We start from the raw sequence: 12,396 nt of genomic DNA, 5'->3' as shown, positions 1-12,396 counted from the left end.
CCCAATGCCTCGGTCACTAGATATGGAATACTAGAAGATAGTGTGCGTTGGATAAAAAAAAAGGAAAATTGGATAAGAAAAAAGGAAAATGTTGAATTTGAACCTAATAGTATTGTGAAAGTCATCTTGTAAGAACAATTTACATAAAAGATAAATGAAAAGAAAAAAAATGAATCTTTTTATTAATTAAAATTAGTTTATATATAAATTGAAAATAAAAATTTAGAAAAAATCATATAAAATCCATTTTACAAACTAATTTATATATAAAGTAATTTTATTATAGAAAAACTACTTTTAATTTTTTTAATTTTTCTTTCCAAAAGCTATAGCTTTATATAAACACCTATATTCTCTTAAATAAATTTAGAATTATATAGTCCAGAACATTGAACTTTTGGATACTCTTTATGAACAAGATATACATTAATCAAGTTCAATAGTTAATTTGGAAAAGCTTTTTTTATAAGGATTTTTAAGATGAAAAAAAAAAATCCTATTAAATTAAAATTTATTTCATGCATAAATTAATTTATAGAAACTAAATGTATTTTTTTTTTGTCATCAAGCTTATTTATCTTTTCATCTCAAATATTAGCTTATGCAACACACTCAAAAATTCTGAAATGAGCTACAATCAAAATCCTTTCACTCCAAGCCTCATTGGATGTCACATTTTGAACAATAAAAGTTGGACTTCTCTTTAACACTGAAGACTCCAATTTACAACTTTTGGCCAAAATGTCTTTGGAACTCACCCTTGTACTAACAAAGTTCTCACAATGTTAAGAATTGTTCTATTGTTGCTCTCTTATACATAATTTTATTGTGGTGTATAACAATCATAAGCTCTTTGATATGTCATGTTCTTTATAAAAAGAATTAAACTCATTTGAGAATTATTCTCTAAACTTCATCCAAATTGTTTCAAACTCACCACGAAGAGCTTGAAGTTGTTGTCTCCTTAATCTTGCAAATCCTTGATAGTTCTTCTTCATTGAATCTCAAATATCCTTATTCTTTGAAGATAATGGTTTACAAAATAGACTGATCAATGGTTTGAAATAATATAGTTTTTTTTTTGTTTTCAAGTGTCATATTGACCATCAAAATGAATGGTTGTTGGCTACACAAAAGATCATTCACTTACCATTTTCTCTGATACCATAGTAAAAAATAATTTTAAGCCTAACTCAACCTCACAAAATTGGCTTGCATGGTGAAAATTGCCCCACTTATATACTTTAAATTTACATTATCTTTAGTCAATGTGGGATCTCCAACACACCCCCTCACACCGAGGCATATACATGTCGAGTGTGGAACTAGATAATTGTAAGTAGTACGGATGATAGCAGGTGACATAATAGGCTTAACAAACCTTGCTAACATAGGCTCTGATACCACTGATAGAAATTTTCTCTCTTTTTCTACATTTTAATCAGAATGATATAGTCTTTTTAAATAGGCATATTACAAAATCGTAAGTATTCTAAGGAACTAATAAGACAACTTGTTATGAATCCAAGTATGAGTTGAAAGTCCCACACTAAATGGAAATACGAAAGTTGAGTGACATATAAGAAAAAAAGACTCACAAACACATCGTCTTCACTTTTTGAGTTGAAAGTGGTGTCATGTTATCTTATATATGCACCTTATACCTCAGTTAGGGGTGGTCATGGATTGAATTTTTCAAAATCCAATCTAGATCCAATCCGAATCTAAATAAATGGATTGGATTTAAAATTCATATCCATTTTAACTAGATCAAATTTAAATGGATCTTTTTTGAATCAATTTAAAGTGGATTAAATCTAGATTTAATCCATTTTGTTAATTAGATTAAATCCACTTTGTCAATTACATTAACCGGGCCTAAGACGACTCAACCCGAACGCGAACCAACTCGGTTCGACATCGGCCAGGGCCCGGATGACTCGACATCAGCCTGAGCCTGGACGACTCAACATCGGCCGGGGCCCGTTCAGCTCGACATCGGCCCGGGTTCGGGAGACTCAACAATGGCTCGGGCCGGCTCGGCCTGACATCGGCCCGGGCCCAATCGACTCGACATCATCTCGGGCTCGGGCGATTCAACATGGGCCCGGGCCCAAATGCCAGGCCCAGACAACTCGACAATCGCTTGGGCCTGAATTATTCGACATTGGCCCGAGCCCATTCGACTCGACATCGGCCCGGGCCCGCTCCACTCGACATCGGCTCGAGCCCAGACGAATCGACATTGGCCCGGACCCGGACGACTCGACATCGGTCCGGGCCCAAACGACTCGACATCGGTCTGGGCCCGAACGACTCGACATTGATCCGGGCCCGAGAAACTCGACATCAGTCCAGACCCACTCGGCTTGAAATCGGCCCGAGCCCGCTCGGATCGACATTGTCCAGGGCCCAATCGAATCGACGTAGACCCAAGCCCGATCCACTCGACATCGGCCCGGACCCATTTGGCTCGACATCGGCCCGGGAGACTTGACATTGGCTCGAGCCGGCTTGGCTCGACATTGGCATGTGCCCAATCGACTCAACATCGACCCTGGCCCGGGAGACTCGACATTGGTTCGGGCCTGTTTAGCTCGACATCGACCAGGGCCCAATCGACTTGACATCGACTCGGGCTCGCTCCACTCGACATCGACCCGGGCCCGTTCGGCTTAACATCACACCGAGCCCAAGAGACTCGACATTGGCTCAAGCCCGGGCCAATCGACTTGACATCTGCCTGGGCCCGTTCGGCTCGACATCAGCCTGGGCTTGCTCAGCTCGACATTGGCCTGGTCCCGGGAAACTCGACATTGGCTCGGGCTCACTCGGCTCGACATTGGCCCGGGCCCAATCGACTCGACATCGACCTGGGCCCGCTCCACTCGACATCGGCCCAGGAGACTCGATATTGGCCCGGGCCCGTTCAGCTCGGCATCGACCCGAGCCCGTTCAGCTTGACATCGGCCTGGGCTTGCTCAGCTCGACATTGGCCTGGCCCGTTCGGCTCAACATCGGCGCGGGCCCGTGCCAACTCGGCTTGACATTAGCCCAGGCCAGCTCGACTCGGGAATGCTCGGCTCGACAACGGCCCGGGCGCGCTCGACTCGAAATCAGCTTGGGCCCGCTCGGCTCGACATCGGCTAGATTGTCTTGGCTTAATTTGGATCGGGCCAAGTCAAAATCTATCCCAAAATGCAATTTGGATAATCTAAAAATTTATCCAATCTATATCTAATCCATATCCAATTAAATGGATTGGATTTAAAATCCAAAAATATGGATTTGGATTTGAAATAAATCTATATAAATGGATTAAAACTAATATGGATATGGATAATTATGGATTGGATTTTGTAATTTGGATTTTTTGCCCACCCTTAACCTCAGTGGTGGTGAATCTCCCCAATCTATCCTAGTAGAAAAATTCTAATAGTCGTATCATAGTCATGTTTGATTTGGTGACCAACTCAAACGGAAACAAGTATGTCCCGTTATGGTAAAAACCCAACAGTAGTTAGGATTAGGAGAAGTGTGTTGAGATAAATGGGTGGTCTAATAGCGGGTGACACAATAAACTAACCAAACTTTGCTAGGATAAGCTCTGATATTATATTAAGAAGTAGGCTTAAGCCTAACTCATCCTCTCAAAACCGGCTATAAAGTGAGGGTTGTCCCCACTTATATATTATAAATTGACGTTATTATTAGTCGATGTGGTATCTCCAACACTAATAGTAAATTTTATTAGACAATTTTATTTAATTTTAAGTAACTCTTATAAACAACTACATGACATTGGATAGGGTCACGATAAGAATAATTTGTTAAAAAAGCTTTAATAGTTATGATTTGGTTACACAATCTAATCATCATACTTACGGAGTTTGTGTTGATCCCTTATCACAATGACAATTAGTTTCCTTATATAACTTTATTATATTGATTATTGAAAGGATATATATAAAGTTTGTATGACTAGACTTTTTTCTTTATGTATGAAATATTTTGAGGTGTTCCTACTTTAATACGTTTAAAGAACTTAAATAAAATTACTTACTAATCAAAAGTACTAGGATAAGTTAGGAGGTATCTAATTGCTAATCATATGGTCGAAGTACGGATTAGACCATTTCAAAAGTCCATATTAGCAAAAGCTTAATTTAAGTAATGATGTTTCTAAGATAAACATTCTTCTTTAGTTGTACAATTACTAATATATATATATATATATATATATATATATATATAAAAGTTAACTTGGACATAAGATTATATAAGATTATCTTTACAGACACATTCCAACATCTCGATCAGTGGATAAGAGATACTAGAAGATAAAGTTGGATAAGAAAATAAAAATATTGGATTTGAAGCCTACTATTAGTATTGTGAAAATCATCTTGATCTTCTAAGAACAATTTATTACATGAAAGATAAATAAAAATTAAAAAATAATTTTTTATTAATTAAAATTAGTTTAAACTAATTTAGTTTAAACTAAACTGAAAATAAAAATTTAGAAAATTTATATTAAATCAATTTTACAAACTAATTTATGCATAAAATAATTTTATTATAGAAAAAATATTTTTAGTTTTTCTTTCCTAAAAGTATAAGTTTATATAAACACCAATATTCTTCTACTATGAAAGTAAAAAAAAAAACATTAATATTTACAACATATCTAGAGAGAGATCTATTAGACTGAAATTTAGGATTATATAGTCCATAACATTACTCAAGTTCAATAGTTAATTAGGAAAAAAAAAATTATAAGGATTTTTAAGTATAAATAAAATAAAAAATAAATAGTACATAACTTAAAGTTATTTCATGAATAAATTAATTTATAGAAACTATTTTAAATATTTTTTCTAAAATTTTATTTTTTCAAAGCTAATTATAAATTACAGAAAAAATTATATTATTTGTCTTCTTTAAAAAATTGTCCAAGACATAATTTAGATAAGTTTGTTGATGAACTTGGTACCTTAGCTTGTCTAATTTTATTATTTGTTTACTTTTTTATTTGAATCGAAACACACTTTTGATAAATTCTTTAACAATAGGAAAAAGGGACGGTGCAATAAAAGATTAAAATAGTAACTGAAGTGGTTTAATGTTAATGGAGTCTCTCTCTAATAATTAATGAGGTCCAAAACATAATCAACTTAGGTCAGTAACTAACCATGAATATCATGCGTGCTTGCAATCAGAAAACTTCAGATGAAACTTTTTTCGTATATAGATTATTACTAAATTAATTATAAATAATTTTATGTATAATACAGGTTATACCTCAAATAGAAAAGTAATTATTTATATCGGTTAAATAACTGTAGAAGTTTTCTAACTAAACTTTCACTTGTCATTTAAGTCACTTTTCATGATAAATAAATCTTAAATATTTAAGTTTTGTAAAAATTATTATAACTTTGTACACATTTTCATACTTTGAAAATATTGAATCAATTTTGTATTATGAATACCAAAATTAATTTATAGTTGAATATACACGCTGCTTAATTTTCACATTAAAAAAATCAATAAGTCTACTTTATTGGGGGACAATAACTAGTGCTTTTAAGAAGAAAAAGAAAATACCACAGATATTTTAAGTAAAAAATTAAGATGATAGTGGGACAATTGTCCTACATCTTCTAACATAGATTTGTCAATGAAGTTAAGCCTCCCAGAAATATTTTATCACGAATTCAAACCTTTAAATATTAAATAAGTCCTTGAAGGGCTGAAAAGGTTTAAACTTAACTAGTATTTGGAACTATAAACAGTTGTAATTAAGAACTTTAAACATTGGCAAAGGATATTATTGAATTAAATAAATAAAAAACTTGTTTCAGAAAGTGGTTAGACAATTTAAAATTTTGATGATGTTGAAAATATGAAAACTTTTGGTGTGTTTTATCTCTCTGATATAACTCCACCAGAAACATCCATTAGCCATGCAGAATAATGGTTGATTGGTGGGTGCATGTGATGGAGTTTCTTTTTTAGGCAACTGGTTCATGAGGATTCCCCATTAAGCATCTAAATTTAGCCCAATTAGGTAACAAAAAATGCTTTTAGATATGAGTCTGTGTGTCATCTATAATGAACTTTGTCTACAATGGTAACAACAAATATGATAAGGCCCAGATATTAGATATGGCACAGTGACAGAATCAAACAAAAGAAAGGTGATTTTACGTATCAGAATTTTGCCAAACATGAGGGACATAATTAAAACCAAACTTCTCACAATGATCACTTAAAGGGCACTTGGATTATGGGGCCAACCGACAGATACAAAATTGGTGGCCAGTAGAAAGTTTGTCTCCATCTTTCTACTATTATGCCCTGCAATTTGGGTTTTATGGACCCCCAATAAAACCACCCTTCCTCTTAATCATATAGGCCCAACTTCACATCTACCCTCTTTTCTTTTCATCATTTCCATTTTTTCCACTCTTCAAGTATTATTAAACATACATTTCCAGAGAAGAAACTCTTTGAAACTGGCATAGAGTATCTTCTAAAGCATTTCATCCAATTATGGTGAATTTAGTTTCAGCAAAATCTTTGCAACCACATCAAATATGAATTGAAATAGGAGATTAGGAAAACATTGTCTGAGTGGAAGTAGATAGCTTTAGTTATAAGTTGCAATAATCTGTTTTGGCATTGCAGGCACGGCACCCTCACTAAAGGGTTGTTCAGTCAACCCTTGATAATTTTTATCTTTGAAACAAGTGCTTTGGAAAGTGTGATTCTCCTGTTTGCAGGTTAGAGAACTCCTATGACAAATTAACAAGGCTACCAGTAGTTGAAGTTTGCTTCCTGTTATGCTTTACAACACAAAAGGGAAGGTGGTCAAACCAGTCAACTTAACAATTATGCACATGGGGTGCCACATTAGTTCAGTAACTTTTGTTGCAGTTGCTGGAGTTTTATAACTCCCACAATTATCTCATAGCTGGTTTCTAGCCTACACAACTAGGTTAAACATTAAAATAAAATAGTGTTTTGAAGAAAGTATTTGGAGCCTCTAAAGAACACAAAGACAACTCACATTGGAAGAGGAGAAGATGAAGAAGAGCAAGAGGTTGTGATGTGAAATCTGGCATCTCTAGAAATCTGTTCACTAACCAAGTCAATGTGACACATGTTACAAGTAACAGCTGTTTGTTTTGCTTGATTTTTTATAGTTTTGATGATAATGGTTATCTCTTAAACTCTAACCACAAAATCTTAACCCTGTGGTAGTCAATGTCGTGTTGAGGCCTAAAGGGGCGAGCAGTGGAAAAAAGATGAAAAAAAAGGCAATGGTGAAGAGGGCACATGTGGATGAGCATGGTCCAGTATCAACAACCAAATATTCTGGTTCCTCTTCCACATGACACAGGCAATGCTTTCTGATATTGCAGGTTTATTGCAGCCGAACCTCCTCCATCAGAGACAACCAGACAAGTACAGCAGTTCCAAGACCCCACGACACCTTCCCACCCTCTTCCTTAAGGGAACACTTCCAACATCTCCAATTCACATTTCTTTATTCTTTACACCAGACAAGATCTTGCAAACTATTATTCCATCTGTTTCACATCATTTCCAATCCCAAATTCAATGTTCACTCACCCCTTCTACACACCATCCATTATTTTATTTCCTACCTTTCATTGCACGTTCTTGTAAAAGGGCACAATCTTTTTAATCCAACAAAAACGTTGCAAAAGTAATTTATTTCAATCACTTTCTTTTGCCACATAATAATATTATGCTTCCATAACCTTAACCCACCTTCGTACAAACAAATTAGCAAAAGATAAGAGAGGGGCAATGCAACAAAAACCGTTACAGACGACGACAACAACAACAACGGGTAATTGCAATTCAACCCCATAGAGAGCAAAGCAATAAATCTTAAGAGCAAAAAAATAAATACTGCTGTGGATGGCATCGCAGAGAGTCAATCGATGGTGCTCATTTTAAGCCGTCTGATTGGTGAAGCGAGCACGGTTGGTGAAGATGTTGGAGAAGATGATGGTGATGAAAGGAACGGTGATGATGAAAGTGTAGACATGGACGGTGGCGATGATGACATGTCAGAGGTCTCTTCCTCTTCTTCCAGCTTTCTTTTGTTGTTAATCTCAACACCACTTCCTCTGTCATGGCTTCCAACCTTAACCTCTCTCGTTGTCATGTACCCCTTCAACCGTTTCACATCAGATAATTTCACTGGTTTCACTATGAAATCCTCTGCACCTTCCTCCAAGCATCTATATATTTTCAAAAAAAATTCAGTTTGTTTCAATCTTCTAAAATTCATCAAAAAACTTTAATACATGTTCATTGAATTAACTAGTATCAGAAAAAATGTAGCATGAAGGAAATAACTCAATAATGACAATACCTGTCTATGCGAGGCAAAATGTTTTCAGAAGACATAATCACTACTGGAATTTCCCTGAACATGGACGATTCCTGCATCAAATAAAAGTTTTCACTCAGTATGATCGATCACACGGAAAAATCAAGGGTTTATGATTAGAATATTTAATTATTAATTAATGAACCTTTATTTTCTTGAGCAATTCATAACCTGTCATCTCGGGCATGCAGTAGTCTGTGATAATTAGATCCACCTTCAAACTCGGCTAAGGAAAAAAACAAAAACATGGAGCAGAAAATAAGCTATGGAAAATAAAACGGAAGTTCATAAAAATGAAACGAAAAATCTTATGATACATACGACAAAACCATCAGATTCAGAGGTCCTTCTCTGCTCGTCCAACCCCAGAAATTGCAGTGCTCTGATTCCACTATCAACAGCTGTAACTGCCATTTTTCCAACCAAAAAAAACACTCCTTAACAGAACACAGATAAAAGAGTAAAAAAAAAAACAACAGAAAATACCCAACAGTGTGTTTTGTTTTGATATGTTAAAGAACAGTTAATTACCTTTACAAGCTGAGATTTTGAGCAAGCGTTCAATGACCTTTCGATCGACGAGGCTGTCATCAACGGCCAAAACATGAACCTCGTGGGAATCCTCCGGCGAGATATGATCGAAGGAAACTAAGCCGTCTGTGTCCATTGAAAAGTGCAGAGGGAATTGTAAGCAAAGAGAAAGAAAGAAAGAAAAGAACAGAAAGAGGATTCCTTAACATGGGTGAACAAATCTTAAATACAGTGTTATATTAATGAATGTGGCTATGTGACATGTTATGTTGTTGTTCCATAATATCCATCTGTCACAGCTTTTTATTAATAATTATTATTGCTATTATAATTATAATAATGCTATAATAATAATAAAGTCTCTTTTGGAAAAATCAAATCTTAAAATCTTCTCTTTTTATTTATGTTTTTTGGAAGATGGCGCTGAGATTCTGAAATCCACTTTGGTTTGTGATCTCAAACGGAATTTTTTTTTCCTTTTTCTTTTTTCTGATCCATGGCTAAGTAAGGTATTAATGACACGTCCCAAACAAAATCTCGCGTGATTTTGGTCAATCTTGGGAGTTTGTGAACGACGTCGCACAGTGATTGGTGCGGTGTGACAGCGTTGACCGAAGTCAAGGCTGAACCAAACAGCGCCGTCAAATTTCCGACGTCATTTTTTCACCGTTCCTCGTTTAGTAAGTCGTGAAAGAAGAGAACTCCTTAATTAATGCTAAGATGATTTTCTGATTTTGTGTGTGTTTATGTTTCTTCTTTTGTGGGATTGTAATTTAAGTGTGTAGAGTATCTATGCTAATCTTTTTGGAAGCGATATCATGCACGTGCAACCTCGTGAGTTGTTTTATTTTTTTATGTCCATAAATATGTTTTATGGTAAAAGCTTGTTGTTCATTAAGTGAAATTTTATTGGGATTTTTGAATTGATTCTCTGAACTTTAAGTTTAAGCTTGTGTTCATAGAGGTGATATTTACAAGAGATTTGTTTGTTTATTGTGGAGAATAATTGATGAAGATTGGTCAAAGACCGGAAACAATGCCAGCTCAAAATTAAAATGAACACTTATATTTTATGCATGTCAATAATTCAATTCATTTTATTAATCACTTTGAGTATCTCTAATTCATAATCATAACATGCAAAGATCAATGACCTGTACGGCTCAAGGACATGGAATGATTTTAATTTTCATAAAGTTAAGAAAATACCAAAGTTTGAGATAATGCAAATTCCAACCTTTCTAAAATACTAATTTAAATAATCCCTAGTTGCACCTAGTGTATGAAAATCAAATGCTTTTAAGTCTATGATTACCCAAATAATTAGTTGTTTTTATTATAATAATTTTAAAATCATCAAACATCAAATATGTCTCATTAACAAAAATATGTATATACACAAACACACATATAGTTAAAACATGTTATTAAAAAAATATTAAATAAAAATTAATTTTAAAGATAAAAAATTTAGTTATTATATTGACTAAATTAAATATTATTTTAAAAAATACAAAATTATTAATATCTAAATTAATTTTTATTATTAATAAATAATTTTTAAATTAGTATATAATTAATCTATATAATAACAAAAAAAAATTTAAAAAAATTATTTTTATTTAATAATTTTCTAATAATGACATAATACACAGAAAATTAAAACGGAAATTATACATTTATAAATAAATTTAAGAGTATGAAAAATTTTAAATTCCTTCACTTTAAATCTAGTTTAAAATTCTCTAATGTTGCTTAATGAATATGTCTAATAAAAATGTAAAACTCTAATTTCTCATAAGACATTTTGTAAAAAAAATATTTTTTTTACCAAAAACGGGATATCATACTCCGTTCTAATATATTTAAGAAGATAATTAAAAGATCACGAAAACGTAGTCCAACAGAAAAATACAAGCAAATATATTCATTAAGAAAAATTGGAGGTTCACCAAGTCATTTTGATTTGCATCTTCACTTTGTATAGGGTTTAACTAAGTGACAAACACTATTAAACTCCTGATATTTTCTAATAGTCATCTTTAATATTATAGTTAACTATACTTAGTTCAATATTAAAATAAATAATATTAATTAATATAATTAAAATAAAAATATTACTTTAAATTAAGATAAATATGTATTTTTAGTCTCTAATATATTTGTCTTTTTTATATAAATTAGGTAATTATCAATGTTATATTTACATTTTCATTTAATCACTTATTTTTAAGTTGTATTTTTATTAAAAGATTAAAGTATTAATAATTTAAAACTAATAAATATTTCTTTCAAGAAGTAATATCAGTCATATTTAAGATTAAAAATATATTTAAGTATTTTTTTATTTTTTTCAAATTTTATCTTCTAATGTGAGAAAGGTGTTAGGTTAAGCATAATATATTGGAACTCCTTATACAATATCCTGATAAAAAGATGTGATTGAGAAAAGAAACTCTATTAAAAATTACATGTCAAATTTCTTGAAGAAAATTAATGATTTAACTCGATGATGTGCTAAGGTTAAGAATTTTCTTTCACTATTGATACACATATAGGAAGGGTGTGTTAGTATACTTTAGTCTTACGCATCTCAATTCTTAGAGATTAAGTCGAGATATGATAACATGTTTTCTACCATCCAATAGAAATTACTCATAAAATTCAATAATTTATGGCACTTTAGAAACAATAACTATTATACAAAGCATAGTTTTTAACATTAACCAAAGATTGAACATAATCACATATTTCTTCCCAAAAAGTTATTTTCTTTTTCCTACTCCATATGCTAATGCTACAACAGGAAGAGAGGTAGTGATGTAAATAAGGATAAAGAAAGAGTTTGTTGAAGAAAGAAGAGAAAAATTTAAAGGAATAAAGATAAGAAGCATGACAAAGAAGAAAAAATAAAATGACATTTTAAGAAAGACTAACTAGAGGAATTAAAGCTTTGGAAGGTAAGATTAGAGACCTTATACATGGGTAATTTCTTAGTCTTTGGAGAAACTTGAGAGAAGGTATAACTTGATAAGTGGAACTTTAGGGAACCTTGGACGAATTCTAGAGAATTAGAAGTATCTTCTGGAGCTTCTAAACTACCACATCTTACTTTCATGTGTACCTGGGTTAATTTAACTCTTTCACTTGACTCTTCAAGCTTTTAAGAGTCTTCTTGTCACCCTTGTGCATTCTACTCAACTCGTCATTACTTTTCACATGTAATCATTACATCTGTCTATATTTAAAGAACTACCTATGTGTGTTCCCTAATTTCAAGGGATTAAGATATACTAATCATGCTTAGTGTTAATTGCCGATTAACAAAGTTAACTTTATTTACTTATCCATTTCACTTCTTGCACGAGCTTCTCCATTATAAAAGGAGTCTCCTCCATTTGTAAATACACTTTTGAATATTGAATGAAATT

At 33.0% G+C, this 12,396-nt stretch overlaps 1 protein-coding gene across 1 annotated transcript; it reads right to left on the bottom strand.

Annotated features, from left to right (window-relative positions):
* Window positions 1-7,710: 7,710 nt before the first annotated feature.
* On the bottom strand, window positions 7,711-9,442 carry LOC137810682 (two-component response regulator ORR3). The gene is made up of 5 exons (XM_068612070.2): window positions 8,966-9,442; window positions 8,756-8,841; window positions 8,580-8,660; window positions 8,417-8,487; window positions 7,711-8,282 (listed from the first exon to the last, which is right to left on the bottom strand). The coding sequence occupies exons 1-5, from the start codon at window positions 9,099-9,101 to the stop codon at window positions 7,973-7,975; spliced, it is 684 nt and encodes a 227-aa protein (XP_068468171.1). The 5' UTR covers window positions 9,102-9,442; the 3' UTR covers window positions 7,711-7,972.
* Between the last annotated feature and the right edge of the window lie 2,954 nt (window positions 9,443-12,396).

This window comes from Phaseolus vulgaris, chromosome 2, assembly GCF_051622355.1.
Source record: "Phaseolus vulgaris cultivar YP4 chromosome 2, ASM5162235v1, whole genome shotgun sequence".
Taxonomy (NCBI): Eukaryota; Viridiplantae; Streptophyta; class Magnoliopsida; order Fabales; family Fabaceae; genus Phaseolus; species Phaseolus vulgaris.
Note: the sequence above shows the minus strand (reverse complement) of the source record. Positions and strands in the feature narration are given on the sequence as shown.